Here is a 23060-nt window from a genome sequence, read left to right as displayed (position 1 = left end):
AATGTCCCACATTTAAATCTCTCTACCCCAAATCAAAAACCCAATAGCCACTATCCACTTACAACTTACAACTTACATAGAGCATACAATGGGTTTTGTAATTCAAATAGTACATTTTCTCGGTAAAGGAATTGTTAACTAAAGAATAAAATTAATGAACCAAATTAACAAGTTGTTAGATGTACAATTTTTCTAATAGGAATAGGATAAATCTCACATCTATTCGAGAGATGTAGTCAGACCACATGATGTAGTACTCCTAAACAAAATTCGATTTAGAAGATCGGTAGAGGTGTAGAATGGGTTGGGCAGCTTTTACAAAAATAGACGGTTGAGATACCATGGGCCATCTATGTTTGTGTATGTTGCTTTTATTATTTACTTGTGGTCTCAACGAATCAAGATTTAACACGTCATGTAAATCTCCCAAAGGTGTTGCCGTTCCTTGACAAATCTGCTGGCTCTGCCTGACAACCTCACCTTGTATCACATTCATACCCTCTTTGAAAAACCTTGCCCAATCCAGCCCTGTTTCTCTTCCTATTCCTAACCCTCCCTAAATTATCTCTTTCACTACATGGGTTTTAAACCGTTAATACTCTAGTCATATATTATTCCTTCATTTCTTTTTTCTGGGTTTGTTTCTTTCTTCGATTTTCTGGCCCTTTTTCATTGATTTCTCTCATCTGGGTCTCTTTCAAAATGGGCAAAAATCAAGCTTACAAAGCTATGCAGAGAGCCAGGCTGGGCTCCAGTTCTGCTGGTCCTGATGAGATTGAAGATGGCATGGTTTGTACCCTTTCATACTACCAAACCTAATTTAATTTTCTTCCCATTCTTGAATTCGAAATAAAAGACCCAAATATTGTTGTGCTAGATATTATCTTTCTTTGTTTCTAGTCTTTCTTATTTCTTTTCACTTTTTCCTGTTTTTTTTTTTTCATTTGAATTTATCGTAGTGACTTGCATTTCATGATTTTAGTAAACTGCTTGCTATGCATTTGATTGTGGTTCTGGTGGCTAGGTTAGATTTCAAGGAAACTTTATTGTAGGATTGACTCTTGGTTCTTAATGGGTACTTTGTAATTGTTTACTGTTTACTGAATTTGTGGTTATAATATCTAATTCTCTAGGATTGGATGTTGCTCTTCAAATGACTTCTCTATGTTTAATCTTCCTTGGATGAGTTCATGCTTCAATATGATTTGTTCATATGAATATGAGCACTGTTGACCTTCAGAATGCTCGCAAATCTTTTTTTGTGGGACATGCTGCAGGGAAAATTTCACCAACTGTTGATACTTCAACTTAAAACATACGAACACTGATTATTTGGCTCTTGAAATCACTACAATTTTCTTGTAAATTTAGATGCTTTATTAACAGCTCTAGTTAGAACGTGGTAATCGTCTTGGCTTGTTAAAGGGTTAAAGCTATGCAGAATGTAAATATGAATGGTGTGTGTTAAAAGTATAGAATTTGGTTCATAGATGTTGAGGTATAGAATTTGGGGCATCCTCAACTCTTGTGGCATACTGTGTGCTAAAAGTATGTTAATAAAAGAAGAAGCTCTCAGGGGTAGAAGGTGTCTATAGCATCCTAAGTTGGATTTTGTTGGTTTGTCTCAGTGAGTATGATTACTCACAGTTGATAGTCTTAGCCTTCTGTCAAATCACCTGTCAGACAGTTTGTGGAGTAACTCTAGCAGAATCATGATAATCATTAGTCTATCTCAAGAATGTGAATTTCTATAGTTGGATGCCACCCATATATAACCACCAAAAGAGTTAGTGTCAGACAGGACTAGACAACCTATACCATTTTTTCAATTGTGGGCCTATGCAGAAAGAAATTTATGTTATTTGAAAACTAGGTTAATCTCCAAATCTTGTAGGATAATTGTTGAATCTTTTTTTCTTCACAAGTTTTCAACCTAAGACTTCCCTCAATCATACCCTAACTTTATCACTTGAGATAACTCTAAACTCTAAGCTCACATTTGGGGACATTTGTCAAATAAATGTGTGGACAATTGGACATTGCCGTCGCTTGACAAGCATCTGATTTGCAAGTTGTTCCTTTATGAATAACTTTAGATGTTGTTGCATTTAAACGAGTTATAAAGTGATTGAAGGCAATAGTTTCGTTGCCAATTTAATGATTTGGAGGAGAACTTCACTACTTTGGATATGGATTTAAATGATGACAGACTTCATAGTTTCCTTTTCATATGTTAGATTCTCATATGGTTCATCTTTCTGTTAAAGAATTTGATTTGATAATCCAATAGAGTAATTGTATTCTGGATGTTTTGTTTTCCTGTACTTTCACTGATGAGGAGAGTCGCAGGTGGATGGTTCATTTCATTCACCAGAGTGGCATGCTGCTCGTTTGGCCAGCCTTAAAACTTCTCATACAATTACCTGGGAGGAGTATAAAAAGAAACAAAAGGTAATTATTTTCTGCATTGGATTTTCTCTATCTGTTTATGCTGCTGCCATACCTTCTGGTATAGTTCATACAGAATTTTGTACATGCTGAAAGAAAATATAAAAAAGAAACCTTTAAATATTGTGAGTGCGAAATGATTTTGTAATTATTTGATGGTAGAAAGGTGCATGATCTTATGCATTTGGGGTTTGAAGATTGGAAGAATTGTCGTGATGTAGGACTGCACTACTTTGGCCTAAAAATATTGCCTAAAGCAAAGTTTGGGTTCAGCTCATTCTCAACAAATTGGTTCTAATATTTTATCTTCATACTGTGTCAGTACATGGTAGTAGCCTAGTACGGATGTGCATTGCTTTGGTTTCGTTGGTATTTAGAAAATTACTGCACCAAATCAAATTGATTGGTTTGAAAAACTGGAAATAAACCTGACTGAATGAAAATAAAAAAATATGAGCCAATCCACACCGATCAATGACTGTTTTGATCAGTGTGGTTTGGGTTGACAGTAATGACAACATTGATAGCAAAAGATTGTTGGTGACAGATCATATCCTCTACACATGTAGCAAAAGGAGAGAGCGTTTGGATGTCTCGTATGGAATTCATCTATGATCTTTTAGTATTTCTATAGAGAGAATAAAGAAAATAAATGAGAGAAGAAAGAGAATGCTGATGAAGAGAGGTGAGGTGGGATGGTAAGAACAAGATGCTAAGAAAGAAAGGGAGGCAGGGGAGAAAAATGAGATGGCGATTAAGAACAGTGAGGCTTGCATGTTAGAGAGAGAGAGAGAGAGAGAGAGAGAGAGAGAGAGAGAGAGAGAGAGAGAGAGAGAGATTAGTTATAAGGAAGGTGGCTGAGTGGGGTAAGGGGTGCAGTAAATGTAGAGAGAGGGATTAAAGATTCTGGAATTTAAATTTTTATATGAAAATTTAAAAGATATTAAAGTGATATAATGTGAAGCGAACAATAAGGAGTGAATCTCATGCTGTGCCATCTGTACAAAAACATGCATTTTGGTTCAGATTTGGTCAGGCTTTACAACCGGTTTCTATTTCTGAATTAAATCGTTTGAAGTGAAAAACCAAAGTAAATCGACCAATTTAGTTTGTTCAGCTATTTTGCACACCGTAACAATAGTTACTACTTTCTACTGTTAATGATTCCATAAGTACTATGCCTAAGGTGAGCTGTAATATTTTACTCCCAGTGATGGCCAGAATATCACTAAATGTCTTGTCCTTATATATGCTCCTTCATTATCATTTATTTTATGCTAAGTTGTGTATTGCTGTACTAGGAAGATGAAATTAGAAAGGGAGAACTAGAAAAAGATACTGATAGAATGATGAGAGAGTACAGAGCTCAACTGGATGCTGAAAGGGCTCGCAAGCTTGCCAATGGAAGAAACCACTCTGGTAGTAAGTCTGATCGCAAAAAAGGTTGGTGTTGTAGACATGGAAATATAAATAATAACCTGTGTCTTGTTATTTCTACTAGCCTTTTTCTGAAGGTGAATATGTGTCCTTGCAGATAGGAAGGATAAAGATTTAAAGAAACGCAGCAGCAGAAAGAGGAAGGTACCTATTGCCTACAATTTGGTTGTTGGTGTTTTATTGTTTACTGATACTGAACTCTTGTGCATTCGAAAATAAGTACTGCTTGCATGAATTGCGAAAGGAATATTCTAATTAGGCTCCACTCTCCTTGACTGGCCTTTGCATAATGAAAATAGACATACATCCAGTAACTGGATTTGAATAATAGTCATTCCATATTATTATTAATTATACTGCTAATCTGGTTCGGATAAGTATATATATTATTATCATTATACCAATTAGCAAATTAAATGTGAATATCTCAGTCATGAGAATAAAAATCCGAAGTTTACTCATTTCACTTTCTACTTTGTAGCATTCAAGAAGGAGATCTTCAGAGTGTAGCTCCTCAAGTTCATCCTCAGATTCTTCTTCCAGTAGTGAAGAAGAAGACAGAGAATCAAAAAGATCCAAGTCCAGGTCTAAGAGAACAAAGAAGGAAAAGAAGCACAGGTCAAGGACCAAGCACTCGAGCAGTGATGATGACGAGGCTGGTGGTCCCGTGCCACTTTCAAGATTCTTTGGGAGTGTGAAGAGCTAATGGCGTTATATGACCTATTGTTGTGTATCTTCCTACAATAGGAGATTAGTTTGAGATGAGATTGTTCTTTATTGTTTTCTTTTTGCCTATAAGAATCCCTTTGTTTCTCTGCATGATATGATATATTTAGTTGCCTTATCACTGATGAGGTTTACTTCCTTCGGTAGAGTAGTTTGGTTTAATTCATCTCATTCAGTATAATCACTTGTATGATAGGAATCGATGCAACTGTGTTGTAAAAACCTTGTACGAGCATCAATGGAGACATATTCATAACTCTCTGGGTTTTAAATAATGAGGTCATGCAACAATTTGAAGATGCAATTTCTCAGTAGTCATCGTAACATGTATACTCTTTTGGTTTTCCAGTTTTCCTACAATAAGTTTTAGTACAAACCCATCTTTGTCGTACACAGACTGAAATACAATCTTGATTGAAAGGGATGCCAAATTTACTTTTGGAAAATGAAAATTGTGAACTGCATGATGAATGTGGATAAATGAAACAAGAATAGAGACTATAAATCTTTATTGACTTTCAAATTTTAGGAAATGTATTTAAGAAATAGTAATCCTTCAGTGGTATGTTCAATTCAATAACTTAATCAACAGAAAACAAACTAGCCGATACAAACATCATTATCACTGTTCCAGTTAAATAAATAATTCCAATCTAGAACATTCCAATTTTGGATGGAACATATTTACATGAAGAAATCAATCTGGTCACCAAACACATGGAAAACAGAGACCACACTCCTGAAAACCCACATGAATAAAATTGCAAGATTCCTCATTGTTGCTGGTACTCGGGGTTAAATGCAAGTGCCTCTCGATAGATCAGCTCTTTCATCTGTTCCTCAGTCAGTGCATGCTGTTCAAAGTCAAAGCTGAAGGGAGTCGTGCAGACAGGCTCATCACTGATGTCATGGAGAGATGTCAAATAGGGATGAGCTAGGGCATCTTCGACTGCAACATACAAAAAATTGGAAAAATTAGAGGAATGATACTAACTTGAGTGCAAGACTTTCAATAAGAATGCTTGGATGATATTAAAATGTTAACGATAGTAACACGTGCTTCCATAACATAATTTTTTACGAGTTCTTTTCATCAAAACTTCTTTTCCACCTTTGGAATAACACTAAATGCATGTGTATGCATGAAGTTGTTAGAGAATGTGGACACAGCGCATAAGATTTCCATTACAAATTAATCCATAGAAACAAAACATAACAGCATGGAATTATAAAAAAAAAATGTAAAGAAAGAGCACATAACAGCACACTTCTACCAATGTAATAAATACATAATTCTAGATTATTGTCATAGGGAAGACATCCCTCCCTAGACTCCTAGTGCCTACTGATACTCCAATCAACCACTAAAATGGTTGATAGGTCCATATTTCACTTACAGGCCTGGGCAGTAATTAGCGATTCGGGGAATGTGACCTTATACTGTCATGCCTTGATATGTCACAACTAACAAAAGTTAACAAATGATTTACTATTACACCTGCCAAAGTTTTTTGAGACACACGGGATTCATAACTACAGCAATATGCCTAGAAATGCTCACATGCCTAATGTTCATTAAAATTTTCAGCACCCTGGGTCATCAAAGTGAATACAGTTTCTGTCAATAAATTGATCCACAACACTCCTCCATGTGAATGTTCTGGCTTTCAAAAGACAAGTTATATACAAGATCTTTGCCTTCCTTTAAAATAAAGAGTAAACACTTCCAGTGTATGCCAGACGACATGTGATCTTCTTGCCTTTCTTTTTTGAAAGATATTAGAGGATCTAAACATCAGTCATTAATGTACTGTTTTAGTTGGAAGGTTGGGTGGAAAAGAAAGAATGGGGAGCTTGTAGATGTATCCATGTGCTTGATAAGTGATAACAGGAGGGTGCTTGAGGGAGATGAGAAACTGATTAAAGACCTTAAAAGGAAACTCCTAAGGATGTTCTTTAGGATATATACAAACAGATATTTTCTTTTCTTTTCTTCTAGATTTTATTGATTGTTTGTCCTCATTGTACTACCCTCCAATTTTGATAAGTTGTAAACCCATTGCAAACCTTTCTTTGACTTTTTTCTTAAATAAAATTTTATTAATTATGAGAAAACCAGTCCCGCAAAAAATAGAAAGAGCCATGAACAAGTAATGCTGAGCCAATAAAGCACATATGAAGTAGGGAAAGTGTGATTAATTTTAATCAGACTTCTGATCATTTTAGTAAATGTAACTTACCAGTAATTCTCTGTGTAGGATCAAATGTCAACATCTTTTCAACAAGATCAATAGCTGAAGGATGAACATGAGGAAACTTCTCAGTAAATGACTGTCGACGGTAGAGAGGAAGTTGCCGAATGTATCTCTTAGCATTTTCATTTAAAAACCCCAGCTCAGCCTCTGATGGGGTTCCAATCAGCTGCAAGGAGTTGTGATGATTAATCACATTGATTCATAGATATCTACACTACAAACGTAAGATTTTAGAAACATGAGGATTGAAATTTCAAGTTCCATATTCAACATCAAATGGTCATAAATGTGAGACATGTTATGCTTATTAAGTTATTGTTCACGATCATATTCATGTGATTTGAGGAAAAAAACCCCAATGTGAAATAAAAAAAATGACATGGGGGATGCTAATAATGTTGTTCAAGTACCCTGTACTGCAACATAATAGTTATAACAAAAAGGATGGGGATATTTTCTTTTTTTAATTAAATAAGCATCCATCAGATGACCCTAAGTTTGCAAAACAGAACGACTATGACCAGACAGATACTAAGTTACCTCCATAAGCAGACGAAGCTGATGCACGTGATCTCTGCCAGGAAACAATGGCTTCCGATCCATCAATTCCATGAAGATACAACCTACTGACCATACATCAATAGCTGCAGTGTAATCTGAAGAGTTTAACAATAGTTCTGGTGCACGGTACCATCTTGTAACAACATATTCGGTCATAAAATCAGTCTCGGAGGTGACTCGAGCTAGTCCAAAATCACATATTTTCAAGTCACAATTAGCATTTAGGAGAAGATTGCTAGGTTTTAAGTCCCTGTGCAGAACATTTGCGGAATGAATGTATTTCAATCCACGGAGGATCTGATATAAGAAATACTGCACACACACACACACAAAAAGAAGTACAAACAATAATTATTAGTTGGTCAGGTTTGTGAAGCAAAAAATGCACATGTGCCAAAGAAATTGTCTTTTATCAGGCTTGTAATTCACATAAGACTACCAATGCACTACAAATCGCCTACTAAAACCCACACATTAACAATGTAAAACCCTATTTAGAGGTGGTTGATATTAGTTTTTAAGTAAGATGGAAAATGTAAGAAGTTAGAGCAGAAGCAGAACCTGACAGTGTTCTTCAGAGAGTACTTGATTGGATCGAATGATTTGATGGAGGTCAGTGTCCATTAGCTCATACGCGATGTAAACATCATTAAAGAACCCCCTCTGGGAAGGTGGTATTATATCCCTAATCGCAACAACATTTTCATGATCCATATGCCGAAGCAATTTGATCTCTCTCAGAGTCCTCTTCGCATCGATCTTGTTGTCGAACGCATTCGCAATCTTCTTTATGGCCACGTGCTCGTTCGTCTCCGAATTCAAAGCCGAGCTATTCATTAATTTATTTCTCACCGTTAATTATACGATCAAATATCCCAAATGATGAATCTTTTTTGGTTTTTGACAAAGGAAAGCAAAATTAAGAAAAGGGAAATGAAGAAGAATACAGACCAAACGATGCCGTATGCGCCTTTACCGATGGGCATGATGGGGGGCTTGTACTTGGCGGTGACCTCGAAGATGTTGCCGAAGATGTTGTACTGAATGAATCTGCCGCCGTGGCTGAGCGTCGCCGGAATGCTCTCCACACCCATCTGATGCGGTGGTGGGTGCTGTTGGCTGGGGTTCGCTTGTGGCTGTGGCGCCGCCTCTGACATCACGGTGTCCGACTGTTGAGCTGCCGCCCCTCCTCCGTCCATTTCTGGTTTTCTGGGTTTGGTTGATTTTGTTGTTGCTGATAGTAATGGCAGTGAGAAGCTCAAGCCCTAACAACAACGAAAGAGAAAGAAATGAAGGAGTATGTGTATCAGTGTATGTATGTATCATGTATGTATGGTTAATGATTGTAGAGTAATAGTTGCGGGACTTGTGGAATTAATGGACTTATGGCTTGTGTTGTGTTGATTTTCTGTCTGTTGTTTGTTGATTGTGTTATGCCCTTCTGGTCAAACAGATCTAAACTCTATTTCCATTTATCCAAATTCTGCAACAAAATTGTATGCCTATACGTCACTTTTTTTTTTTCTTTCTATTTCTCTTTTAATGCATTGAATGGGGTGTTTTTTCATTAGGGTAATTACAGTGTTAGAGTTTGTTAAGTTCGTTTATAAGGTCAATATGAAGGATGATAATATGTAATTATTGTTTAGATATTTTTTGTTTTACATATCATAAGATTTAAATTTAAATTTATTATTTTGTTATCAATGTCACTTGATTTAAAGCTCATGAAGCATCTAATTTTAATTGACAAAATAAGACAAATCACTTACCAAACAATAGGGATTAGAATGGAATGAGGAATTCTTGTTACCTATATCTTTTTTATGTTTTGGCTTGAATTTTTAATTCTATATGGTGGCCCTAATGTCTTCGCTTTTATGTCATAGATGGATGGCTATATTTCTTTTCTTCACTCGATCATGAATGACGACACATAATACATATGACTTGACAACTCTTAAAAGCTTTCATCTCTTTTTCTTAATTAATAATATTTTTAAATTAAGAAGCAACTCATGATCTATATCCTATAATTAATTATAATGGGTTTCTTTGATATATCTTTAGTAAAACTGTACAAGTCATGAGGAAAACCATGGTTAAGGTTGCTAACGTCGTTTACTTATGGGTTGTTTTTTCTGGCCCTTCTCCATCTTCTAGAAACAACGTAAGTTCATAACCTACTTTTATATTTTCTTTGTTGTGGTTAGTATTTAATTTATTATTGTAATCCTCATCCAACAAACTTCCCGTTTGGTATCCTACTCAAATTTTTTTTTCAAAAATTAAGATTTTTTTTTTTAATGTGAGTTTTCAAAATCAATTTTTCAAATTTAAAAATGAGTTTGGTATGAAATTTGAAAATAATTTTTAAATTTAAAAAATGATGACATCTAAAAAAAAAATGAAGTGTAAAAAAAAAATGATGTTTTATCATTTTAAAAAAAAGACATGTTTTTAAATTTTTTTTTCTATAAACTGTTTTTAAAAATGGTCTATCAAACACGTTTTCTTGACTAAAACTTGTTTTTTTGTTTTTGAAAACAAAAAATAGTTTTTGAATAAAATACCAAACAGGCCCTTGAATTTCTCGTTTGAAAAAAAAAAAACTTGAATTTCTCGAATTAAATCAAGCACGCTGTTTTTGGTTATATATCTTCCAAGTTTAGCAGAATTGCCTCTTGGGTACGTAATTAATTAAAGAACATTGAAGAATCTTTGGTTTCTGATGAGTAGTAGTACCATTTAGAAGTTAGAACTCAGAAGCCTGCTATTTTTGTTTTAGGTGTGGCAATAAGTTGTTTTGGGCCTTTGCTTGTTTTGCCTTGTGGATATCTTGGTAGCCTGCTATTTTCGTTAGGTGTGGCAGTTGGCCTTTCTTTGGGCTTGGCTTTGTTTATCCATTGCCTTTGGGCCTTTGTTTAACACTATAAGAGTCCGTTTAGTTTAAATTTTAGAGATTCGAGAATGAAAAATCAATTACATTCTCACATTTGGTAAATACATGAAAGAGAAATCAATTCCTGACTTAAGAAAATCTGATGCCCTTATTAGGGGGAAAATGAAACCCTTGCTCCAACTTGGGTTTTGTTTTCGGAAAACATTTATTGCTTTTTTTTTTTTTTTACAAAACTAACTCTACTATTATTTTAAAATATCATCTCTATTGTCATTCTTTAAATAAATAATAAATTATGGTATATTTAGAAAACTGACATTTTTCATTTCCAACTCATACACAACTCAAACATAAAAATTGAAATAAAAAGATAATTTCTAATTTACTTTTTCAGGATTACCAAACACAGGAAAAAGAATTTCAAGAAATCAATTTCGCTAACCAAACGAGTCTTAAGAACATTCACAATAGTGGTGTTCAATGCAATTTTATTGCACGAAATTGAACTAATGGATTAAAATTCACTTAACCTTAACCTTTGTTAAGAATATTTGCTTTATATTCAACAGACATATATTCCCTTCTTTCTAATAGCCACACAAAAAAAAAAAAAAAAAAAAAAAAAAGAGAAAAAAGAAGAATAGGTGTGATTTTTATTGGAGGCTTTGGAGCTCTCTTGGATGTGCTACTGTGCTTGGCTTTGGTCCTGCTGGTGCTCTGGTCTGGGTTTGGTGGTTGGTTCCGGGATGTCTCTCTGCTTGGTGTTTGAATTTGAAATCTTCATCTGTTTCTTATTTTTTCGGCCAATGAATCTTCATCTGTTAACTGGGTTGTTTCTTCCTGCCCTTAGTTGTGTTTAGTTGAGTTTGTTTTTTGCATGCTCTACGTTGGGACTTGGGAGGTTTCTATATCCGATTGTTCTCTTAATTATTAGTTGATTGTGTGACTTGTGTCTATGTTTAATTTGTTGCAAAGTCTTGGCTGATCGATTAGCTTTGCTTGCAGACTTGCAGTGAGGAAACACATAAAATGACTCAAGGTTTTTTGCAAGGAAATATATAATCGAAGAAGCAAGCTAGCTTTACTACTGTTAATATTCACTTTGGATCGTATTAGGAGATTTATTAACAACTACAAGGGGCCTTCATATTAAATAATATTAATATTTAAAATGTATAATTAAGTAGAAAGAAGCTAGTGGTGGGAAGATGTCAAGATGATTAGGTAGCAACTAGCAAGTAAATTAAGGAGAGAATTTTGTCGTCCACGTACAACGACTTTAAAAGATAAGCTTAATTGAACAAAATAATACACATGTTTTCAGTCATTTTTATTAATTAAAGTGCATGTGATCATGTGTAATGAAGGCTCAATCTTAACTACGACTACTCAAGTCATTGAATACTAATTAAAGAAAAACTACACCAGTAGTCATTACTAATTAAATTGATAAACTTCCATTTCAGATGCCAATGTCACTTTTTTTTAAGTAAACAGAGTTTGGCTCATTTGTCTTCCATGGTGCTAATTACCTGTTTCATGCTGTCACCCATTTTTCACTATTCCTACGTTGACTCTATCGCAATCAATATCTCATACTCACTCATCACATATTCTGTGATATAAGCCAATTAAGGTGCATAATAACAGCTCCCCTACCATCGCATTTGCTCTGTTTCATTGTTTTCATTTGCCTTCTGATTTGAGTTTCCCTGCACACTTGCACTTTCTTCGTTAACCAACCTTCTTTTGCTTTTGCTTTGCTTAGTCTTACACTCTTAGTTTAGTTCTCAAATTGACAAAGCCAACCAAAAACACAAAAACACAAAGGAAAAATATATATATATATATATATATACATATTGCGTAGCATACACCTTTAGATTTCCTGTTTTTCGTCACAATTGTTTCCGAAAGAACCTTATAAGATGAAAAAAGAAATTACATACCCTCTGTACGTTCTTTAAGCTTAGTCTGTATCCGTACTCCAGTGTTCTAAGGGAAGGAATTTTAAGAGCAATTGGCTTCATTCATCAGTCATAACCAAAGGAGATAAGGTACGTGACGTACGTCCCTTATAATTTCCTTCTTTCATTTCAATTGCTCTGTTTTTTATTTCTTTTTGAACTTTTTCTAAGCGTAGTGTCATAGTGTTGATCCGGTTAGGAACATATCTATTTGAATAAAACTGCATCGATCTAATCCTGCTGTAGTCGTTTTCTTTTCTTTCTTATTTACAATACAATCCAACTTGAATCCAATAAATTGTTTAGTTTTACATAATTAGTTGAATCGGTTTTTATAATCGTTTTTTTTTTTTCTTACGATTTGGGCTTATTTGTTTAAATTTGGGTTTTGTCAGTTTGTCACTACGGACTTTTCTTTACATATATATTTAACATTTTGAGCAATACTTTTATAGATTTTTTATATAAAACTTTTTTCTTTTGTGGGATTTTTGTGGGATTACAAAATACATAAGTTAAGGAATGCAAATGACGACATTTCAGCTGTACGAACTAAAGGGGGTGTTTCCAACTTGAATTTTAATAGATTTTAAAAGTCTAATGAAATCTAAGTGTCCTCGATTAGGATTTTAATAGATTCCAAATAAATCAAGGTGTTCCCAACTCAGATTTTAATAGATTCCAATGAAATCCAACTGTCCTAAAAAACTCATGAATTTCATTAAGTGATGAATTTTAGGAGGGTGTCCCCAACTTGGATTTTATTGGATTTTAAAAGTCCAATAAAATTTAGGTGTCCCCAACTCAGATTTTAATGGATTTCAATGAAATATAAGTGTCCTAAAAAAGTCATGAATTTCATTAAATGAAAGATTTTAATAGATTTAGATAGATTTGGATAGAATTTTTACACATAACAAATTCCATGAGAATTCTAGCCAATTCCCTTGGATTTTGATGGATTCTATGAATTTTAAAATCCATTAAAATTTGAGTTGAGGACACCCTCCTAAGTACTTTAAAACCTTTTAGCTTTTTTATGTATGGAGAAAAATGCATGACATCATATTTTTAACACAAATTTTGACAAACGTTTTAATGGGACCCACTCCATATAGAATTTCAACAATCCGAATGTCTATTTTTTATAACAATGGCTATACAAGCTTACCAAGTGTTATTTCCTCACTCAACCATGAACGAGGACTTATGACTTGACAACTCTTAAGAGCGTATCTTCATCTCTTTTCTTAATTAATAGGATTTGTAAATTAAGAAGCAACATGTGATCTATATATATGTAAACAGTGACAATAGGTTTTATTGATATATCTTTTTTTTGTTTTTGTAACTGAGGGTGTCCTAAGCCAGTTTTCGAGCCCCAGACTAATTTTTTGGGCCCGTCATTGATATATCTTTAATACAACTGTGTGAGTCATGAGGAAAACCATGGTTAAGGACCTAAGGTTGCTAATTCTGAATTCTATTGAGAGATTAATTAACAACTAACAAGGGGCCATCATATTAAATACTACTAATATCTATAATGCATAATGAACTAGAAAGAAGCTAGTGGTGAGAAGATGTCAAGATGATTAGGTAGCAACTAGCAAGCAAATAAGGAGAGAACTTCGTCATCCACAACGACTTTAAAAGTTAAGCTTAATTAAACAAAATAATACACATGCTTCCAGTCCTTTTTATTAATTAAAGTGCATGTGATTATGTGTAATGAAGGCTCAATCTTAACTACTACTACTCAAGTCATTGAATACTAAATAACGAAAAACTACACCAGTAGTCATTACTAATTAAATTGATAAACTTGTAAATTAGATGCCAATGTAACAGTGCTTGACAACTTGGAAGTTGAGGTCAACTACTGAAGTCATTGTTTACCAAATGAAAACTACCCAATCATTAAGAAAAGGCATCAAAGGCCGGAAAATGGACAAGCATGTGAACAGTGAGTCAATTCACTTTTTTTAATTATACAGAGTTTGGCTTATTTGTCTTCCATGTGCTAATTACCTGTTTCGTTCTGTCACCCATTTTTCACTATTCCTACGTTGACTGTCGCATTCAATTTCCTATTCTACTCATCATATATTCTGTGATATACGCCAATTAAGGCGCATAGTAACAGTTCCCGTACCATCGCATTTTGCTCTGTTGAATTGCTCTGTCATCGTTGCACCAACCAACCTTCTTTTGCTTTTACTTTGCTTAGTGCTAGTTCTCAAATTGAAATGGCAAACCAAAAACACAAAAACACAAAAGAAAAAAAAAACACCTATTGCGTTTGAAGCATACACCTTTAGATTTCCTGGTTTTCGTTTGTCCCTTGATTTCATTGTGTTATTATTCTCACCTTCTTTCTGCTTTTACTTTGCAATTGTTTCCCAAAGAACCTTATAAGAAAAAAAATATATATATTATATATATATATATACCCTCTAACGTTGTTTAAGCTTAGTCTGTATCCGTACTCCAGTGTTCTAAGGGAAGGAATTTAAAGAGCAACTGGCTTCATTCGAATCATTCATCAGTCATAACTCATAACCAACGGAGATAAGGTACGTCCTTTATTATTTCCTTCTTTCGTTTCATTTGTTCTGTTTTTCTTTTTGTTACTTGGATTACCTCATCCCACTCAATGAACTTTTTCTAAGCCCAGTGTCATAGAAGTTTCAATAAAGACATAAAAATAGGGTGTGCATGCATCTGAAGCATCAACCGTTGAGGAACATATCTATTTGAATAAAACTGCATCTAATCCTGCTGTAGTCTTTTTTTTTTTTTTTTTCTTATTTACCTTTATTGGATTCTGCTATTTTCACCTTGTTTTGCTTTCACCTTGCAATTGTTTCCAAAACAACCTTAAGAAAATAAAAATTACATACAATCTCTGGAGTCTGTCTAGTCTTACTTCTTGAAGCTAATAAGCTTACCCTCATGTACAGTGATTATATTTGTACTCCGGTGTTCTGAAAAGCGAAGGATTTCGAAGAGCAACTAGCTTCATTCATAACCAAAAGAGATAAGGTACGTTCTTTATTTGTTCTGTTTTTATTTTTATTTTAGTACTCGTAACCTCATCCCCTACACCAAACAAGTAGAAGACTTCCAAATTTCCCAAACCATGGTGAATTCAATCCTACACATCTTGTACCACAACAAGAGACTTTGTAAACTGAAACGATCCCAAATACTTCCAGACCTTGACAAGTCGAGATTCGATCCAAAATCTGAGATTTAATTATATATCAACCTTCATGCCCCTCCTCTGTTTTTGATTGGGTCCTCGTCTGGCTTCCTTCTTTTAATTTAGTTATTTGTCCTTTGAGTTGAATCTGATTCTCATTGCAGTTTCGTTGTTGTTCTCGTATAAATAATCATATCGGATTCGGTTTATATTCAACAGACATGGATATTCTTTCTCAAATTGTTGGAAAAGTTGTGGACTACGCACTTGAACCCCTTGGACGCCAAGTGGGTTATCTATATCACTGCAAAAGAAACCTTCAAAATCTAAAGACTCAAGTGCGCGACTTAGGTGCTGCCAGAGAGAGTGTGCATCATAAGGTTGTTGAAGAAAAAGACAAAGGACGAACAATCGAAACCTACGTCAACAACTGGCTGGCAGATGTGGATAAGATCACTGGGCAGGCAAACGAAATCTTGGCAGATGAACGCCAAGGAAAGATGAAGTGTCTCTATGGGTTTTGTCCTAATCCGAAGCTCCGTCACCAGCTAAGCAGGAAATCAACCAAATTGGTGCAGGAGGTTGTTGACCTCTATGGAAAGAAAGATTTTACAAGGGTTTCATATGATGTTCGCCCACAAGAGGTATGTGCCACATCCACCAGAGATTACGAGGCCTTTAATTCAAGGGATTCAATTTTGAAGGAAATCATGGATGAATTGAGAAATCCTACTGCCGATATAATTGGGTTGTACGGAATTGGGGGTGTGGGCAAGACCACACTTGTCAAACAAGTTTATCGGCAAGCAACAAAAGATACAAAGTTATTTGATGATGTGGTCATGGTTTTAGATGTGAAAAAAAATCTGGACCTGGAAAGAATTCAAAAAGAAATTGCTCAACAGTTAGGTATGAACTTTGTTGAAAATGCGAGCATAATTGAAAGAGGACGTCGTCTATGTGATAGGATCAAAGACAAGAAGGTTCTTGTAATTCTGGATGATATTTGGGAAACAATTGATTTGGAGGCTGTGGGACTTCCTCATGTCGAAACTTGTAAAATATTGTTGACATCTAGAAGTCGAATTGTATTATCCTCTTCTATGGATACGCAAAAAGAGTTTTCGCTGAATCTTTTAGACGAAGAAGAAACTTGGCGTTTATTTGAGAAGATGTCAGGGGATGTTGTTAAGGATCCTGCTATACGACAAGTAGCAACCAAAGTATCCAAAAAATGTGGAGGTTTGCCAGTTTTAGTTGTCACAGTTGCAAGGGCTTTGAAAAGAAGTAAATTGGATGCATGGAAAGATGCCCTGAGACGCCTAAGAGGGTTTGACAAAGAAGAGGAATTGACAAAAAAAGCATACTTGACTCTAGAGTGGAGTTACGACCAATTGGATGATAAGGAGCTTAAGCCATTGTTCTTGCTTTGTGGAATTAGTGCTCCAGGGGGGAACTCTAATTATTTGCCAGACTTGTTGAAATATGGTATGGGTTTGGGTTTGTTTAAGAATGTACATACAGTGGAAGAATCACGGAATTTGTTGCATTCACTGATTGAAAAACTTAAAGATTCTTGTCTATTGCTGGAAGTTGATGATACGCGTGTCAGAATGCACGATCTTGTGAGGGATGTTGCTAACCGAATTGCAGTCAGAGATCAACACGTCTTATCAGACGATGGAGGGGAATTGAAAGAATGGCCAAATAATGATTTCTTTAAAAAGTGCACTAGGATCTCATTACGTTTCTGCAATATCCCCAGGCTTCCTGAAGTTGTTGAATGCCCTGAACTAGAAATGTTTTATTGCTCTAGGAAAAATGATGACTTGATGGGAATCCCGTGCAACTTTTTTAAGGGGATGAAAAAACTCAGAGTGTTGGATTTAACCAATCACCGTATTCCATCACTGCCTTCATCTTTTCAGTTTCTAAAGAATCTTCAGACGTTGTGTTTAGATGGATGCCTTTTGGGAGACATAACTCTAGTTGGACAACTAACAAACTTACAAATTCTTAGCTTTGTAAATTCCAAGGTTGATAAGTTGCCCAAAGAAATAGGGCAATTGACTGATTTACGGTTGTTGGATTTGTCTAATTGCCTTAAACTTGAAGTGATTTCACCTAATGTTATATCAAGCTTGAAAAGACTAGAAGACTTGAGGATGAGAAACAGTTTTAACAAATGGGAGGCTGAAGGAGTCAATGGTGAGAGAAGTAATGCTAGCCTTTTAGAGCTGAAGCACTTGTCTCAGCTAACCAACTTAGAAATATGTATTCCAGATGCTAGCATTCTTCCAGCAGACTTGTTCTCCGATAGGTTAGAAAGATACCAAATCTTTATTGGAGATGTGGGGAAACAGGTTCCTAAGGAAGAAACGATCTTCAATACACTACAACTCAAGCTCACTACGACAATCAATGAATTAGACCAATCTGGTCTAAAAATGCTGTTGCAGAGATGTGAAGATTTGTACTTGGATGGGGCAGAGGGTGTTAATGATATTATCTATCAATTAAATACTGAACGTACTCAGCAACTGAAGCATCTCCATCTCCATCTCCGAAACAATGTTGATTTTACATATATCATTAATAGGAAGGTACGTATATTCCTAGCTTGGTTTTATTTTTCCGTACGTGCTTTTCTTTTATCTTTTATTAGGATATCTTATGATTCTTATCATCATCCATTATAACAAAATGAAATATGCTTGTTGGTTGTTGTATTACATTTTTTTTAAACAGAATGCATGGTTGTGTCAATTTAAATTTTTTCTTGCTCATTCACATTCTTTGAATTTATAAATATTATTTGTCTTTTATTAAGCAAATATTTAATAGAAAATTAGGATTAAATACCAAATCTCAATAATTTTTTAGTATAGCATGAAGACCATATAATATTTCAATTGAACTACCAAATTTAAATGTAGTTTTTTAGATTATGTTACAAATATGTTGGCCCATTTGATTTGAGCCTTTTCCATTTGATATTTTTGTCTTTGACCCACATATAATGAGTGTTAGTAAAATTTATAAGGTTTTAACAAAATTGCCCTTGAGACATTTATATTATCTTGAAAATTTGTTAATGTAGTCTCAACTTTACAATTAGTTGTGACTGTACGACACTCACAACTTCAAATTTAGTTGTGATTGAATGACAGTCACATCTAAGTTGTGAGACAGTTACAGTTAAGTTGTGACTTAATTAAATTTTTTTTAGAGAAATATACTACAATATAGTATAAATAGAGGTCAAAACAATATTTTTACTCAAAATGATACATAGTATAGTGATGTGAGTTGTCTCTTTCAATTTACCAAGACAGTCACAGTTAAGTTGTGACTAGATTGATTTTTTTTTTAATACAATATAATATAAATTAATATAATATTTGTGATATAATTTATTATTATTTTTTTATTGTAGTGGCATGTGATGTAATATTTGTAAATTTTAATACCTTTTACTTTATTATTTTGTTTGACATTTCAAATAACACTTAATTTAAAATATTATTTAATTTTAATACTTAAACTAAAAAATTATTAAAATTTAATAATTAAAATTAATGCACCTTTTCTTTTATTGTTGGGTCCGTCAATTAGCAATTGAAGACCAACTTGTCTTTGGTGTCACCCGTACACCACAAATTTGGTCTTTCGTAATGAAAAGTTGCACTCCATGAGTGAGAGATTGAACCTGATGACGTTGAATATTCTTATTAGATATCAAGAATGGTACAATGATAAAAATCTATTTTTTTCTTTGTCATGCAATATAACTAAAATATGTCACAATAAGCAATCCAAGTGCCATATTATTTCCAATATTATTCATTATTTTTAGGGAGATTTAGAGTTTAGTCTATTTTATGAGTATTTCTTAGACTAAAACCGGTAGTGATTTAGGGTTTTTACTTAAGTCCTTTTATTTTTCTTTTTTGACAGCTTTATATTAGGTTTTAACTCTAAGTCCATCCAAAATCTCGAAGTTAAAACCTAACATGCAGCCTTTGCAAAGCCCACTCTACACCCTAGGAGGGGAAATACCCTTCAAATAGGGGAAAATATCTTTCAAATCGGAGAAGGACTTTATTATGAATTAAAAGGATTTTATTATAAATTAAAAAAACTTTATTATGAATTAAAAGGATTTTCTTATAAATTATTATGAATTAAAAAGATTTTCTATAAAATTTAAAACATCTCTGGTTTCCATCTAAAAACTGTTTTTCTAAAGGATATAAGTCTAATTATCTCTTGTTTTTATTCTTCTCTTAATTTATTGATCCTTATTTTACATAATTTATGTTTTATGCATGGCATATGGTAATAGTTTATTACCAGCTTTAATATATAAAAGAAAACATATATAGAACTAAAAGGAAAAGGGGGGGGGGGGGGGAGGGGGAAGGAATAATATTTAAGTGGTTATATAACTTAAAAAATAATATAACGTTATTTTTAAATTTTCCACATGTACTAGAAAAAATTTGTATAATTATTATGCTAACATGATTGTCTGATGTAAGTATCATGCATGCATGAATTGTGTATTACAGGTTGTGTTGCTCAACTTAACAACCTTGAGTGTGCATGAATGTGGTGATTTAAGATTCTTGTTATCATCTTCTATGGCTACAAGTCTAATAAAACTCAAATATCTTGAGATATCCGAATGTGAAATCATGGAAGAGATAGTATCAACAAAAGAACACGGTGAAGAAAATATGGACAACATGTTTTGTAAACTAGTAGATATGAGATTAAAAAATCTTCCAAACCTCGCTAGATTTTGCACAGAAAGTTATATTGACTTTTCGTTGCTGAAGAATTTGGAATTAGTTGATTGTCCTAAGCTGGGGGCATTCATCTTTGATCCTTTGAGTAAAAATACTACAATCTGTAAAGAGAGAAGCTCCAAAGAGAACCTTGATGTTCATACTGCTGTACAACAATACTTTCTTTTTGACGAAAAGGTAATTTATACCCTTGTTTCTCTTTCTTCCATATCATTTTATTTCTAATATTTACTAAAAATGCATGTATTTTAATAAGTTCATAAGATGGATATATGTGCAGGTAGGATTTCCTAGCTTGGAGGGATTAGTCATCGGTGGCCTAAGTAAATTGATGACAATATGGCACAACCAACTTGCTCCATACTCTTTTTGCAGACTGAGAGCAGTTAAAGTTTCTAATTGTGATAATCTAATAAATATCTTTGTTCCTGGTATCATTGGAAGATTGAATGCTCTAGACACTGTTCAGTTAGAAATTTTTAACTGTCAAAATCTTGATTCAATAACCATACATAAGTGCCCAAGGTTGAAAAGTATTTTTCCAGCCTCAGTGGCCAGATGTCTTCGACAGCTACAAAAACTGGAAGTGCGGAATTGTGATGAATTGGAGGAAATCGTTGCAAAGGAAGAAGGACCAATGCCTAAGTTTGAGTTCCCGAAAGTAACATTTGTAAAATTTTCACTGCTGCCCCAACTTAGGATTTTCTATCCGGGGATGCATGCTTCCAAGTGGCCGCTACTCAAACGCTTGGGCATAATTGAATGTGATAAAGTGGAGATTTTTGCTATGGAACTTTCAATCTTTCAGGAAAGACAATCTTTCTTTCTAATTGAGAAGGTAAGAATACTTTTACACAACTTTCTAATGAGAATTTCCCTTTTTTTTTTGGCCTGGGAGAATTTCCTTTGTTAAATATAACTTTTTTTTACAAGTATTAAATTTCTATTAATTAATTGAAATGATAATTTGGTGTTCACTTTTAAACGTTTTTTTGAACATTATAAAATTTGCCAACATCCATTCGATCTATATAATTTTTTTTTGCATTTGCTACTAAATTATTTATGCAATTAATCAATCTTGTGTTCACTAGAAAAAAGAAAAAAGAAATTTTCTTTTTGCATTCACGTGGATAAAGACTTTAAATGATCCAAGTTTGTTCATATATTATATATATACGGGTCCTTTACATTGAGGGATTTATCATGAGACTCATTTTATATTGTATTTTAACGATCTGAACCGTCTATAGCTATTTTGTATGTCTTTATTTCAAGAACATCTATGCAAAAAATTAGAAAAATCGAAAACTATTAAGATATCTAATTTTGAAAAAAAAAATATACAAACAAAATATTTTCAATAAAGGGTGACGATTTAATTAAGGGTACATACATACATGCGGCTCTTGATCATATGATATTTCATCGCACAAACACATTGAAGTATTCAACTCAAAATATTTTTAAGTCATTTGGAAATACATTCATCTCTAAACTCAGGGAACAATATCTCTTACGCTATACGCTATTTAACATCTGATATTTTAATTCAGGGTTCATTCCCCAACTTGGAATGGTTGATGTTGGGAGAGACCATGGAGATTTGGTATGGTCCACCTTTCGCAGAGTTCTTTCCCGAACTAAGAAACTTTCAAACTTTTGCACCCTTTTCCAAGCAAACAGCTGTAGTCCTTGAGAAATTACATAATCTTGAATTACTTTCTGTTAGTTGTGATTCTTGCAAAGAAATATTTGTCCATGAAGAAAACAGTTGTGGGGAAATACATGCAGTTGGTACCTTTCCACGTGTAACACGTTTGGACTTTTTTCGTATGCACCAATTGATTCATCTAGGGAATTATGAGAACTCCCAAGCAGCAGGCCCAGTTTTTCCTCACTTGGAAATTCTAAGGGTGGTGGATTGTCCCAGATTAAAGAATCTAGAGTCATCCGCAATATCCTTCAAGAATCTAACAGCTTTGCTAGTATTTGGTTGCCATGGATTGGAATATTTATCAACTTATCCGATTGCCAAAAGTTTAATGCAACTCAAAACAATGAGAGTTTTGTGTTGTAAAAGAATGAAAGAAATAGTGGCAATTAGCAAGGAAGAAGATGATCATGCAGGAAATGAGATCGCTTTCAGCCGATTGCAGCATTTGACCCTTTGTTCTCTACCAAGTCTGCAAGGCTTTTGCTTGGAAAATTGCATTGTCAAATTCCCATCCTTACAGGCTTTATGCGTTACCCGCTGCCTTAAGTTGAAGCTTCCCCCTGAACTAGGAAGTGTACGGATGAATATAGTAGATGCAGAAGATGATTATTATCTTGATAGGTTTGCACGTTGTGACAATGATGATTATCATGACGATGAGGTGGACAACCAGAAGGATGGCAATGATGATGAAAAAACAACTGTAAGTTTTTAATCGATTCAGAAAACAACTTTTTTTGTTATTTCAGTTTATTGAAGCTAGCTAGCGCGTCCACGATGCAATATTAGTCAATAGACTATCGCAATGGACTCTCGTCGATTTTAGTTCTATATATGCTCAATCAATATCAACTAAATAATAACAACTTTCAGAATTCATAGTTTTTAGTTCTCATATTGAAGTGTTTGTGTGTTTATCTGTAATGATCAGTGAAATATTTCTAGAGGACTCCATTGCCGATACAAATGTTGCAAGATTCCATTTCATTCTTTGGAGCACATTAATTAATTTCACTGGAAGTATATATAGG

At 34.1% G+C, this 23060-nt stretch overlaps 3 protein-coding genes across 3 annotated transcripts; 2 read left to right on the top strand and 1 right to left on the bottom strand.

The window, feature by feature from the left end:
• The first annotated feature begins 432 nt into the window (after positions 1–432).
• On the top strand, positions 433–4869 carry LOC147285841 (stress response protein). Its single transcript, XM_086244364.1, has 5 exons — positions 433–789; positions 2350–2451; positions 3750–3891; positions 3983–4029; positions 4367–4869. The coding sequence occupies exons 1-5, from the start codon at positions 703–705 to the stop codon at positions 4589–4591; spliced, it is 603 nt and encodes a 200-aa protein (XP_086100490.1). The 5' UTR covers positions 433–702; the 3' UTR covers positions 4592–4869.
• Positions 4870–5116: 247 nt separating this feature from the next.
• On the bottom strand, positions 5117–8843 carry MPK10 (MAP kinase 10). Its single transcript, XM_086244362.1, has 5 exons — positions 8379–8843; positions 7989–8256; positions 7407–7739; positions 6852–7032; positions 5117–5560 (listed from the first exon to the last, which is right to left on the bottom strand). The coding sequence occupies exons 1-5, from the start codon at positions 8624–8626 to the stop codon at positions 5385–5387; spliced, it is 1206 nt and encodes a 401-aa protein (XP_086100488.1). The 5' UTR covers positions 8627–8843; the 3' UTR covers positions 5117–5384.
• Positions 8844–15722: 6879 nt separating this feature from the next.
• LOC147285839 (putative disease resistance protein At4g27220) lies at positions 15723–22744 on the top strand. Its single transcript, XM_086245829.1, has 6 exons — positions 15723–18104; positions 20073–20489; positions 20593–20743; positions 20858–21150; positions 21566–21572; positions 21816–22744. Exons 1-6 carry the CDS (start codon positions 15723–15725, stop codon positions 22742–22744), a joined length of 4179 nt encoding a protein of 1392 aa, XP_086101955.1.
• Positions 22745–23060: the final 316 nt, after the last annotated feature.

The sequence above is a fragment of the Dryas octopetala genome, chromosome 5 (genome assembly GCF_963921425.1).
Source record: "Dryas octopetala chromosome 5, drDryOcto1.1, whole genome shotgun sequence".
Lineage (NCBI taxonomy): Eukaryota > Viridiplantae > Streptophyta > Magnoliopsida > Rosales > Rosaceae > Dryas > Dryas octopetala.
The sequence above is the reverse complement of the archived record's forward strand: the minus strand, read 5'-3'. Positions and strand labels throughout refer to the sequence as shown.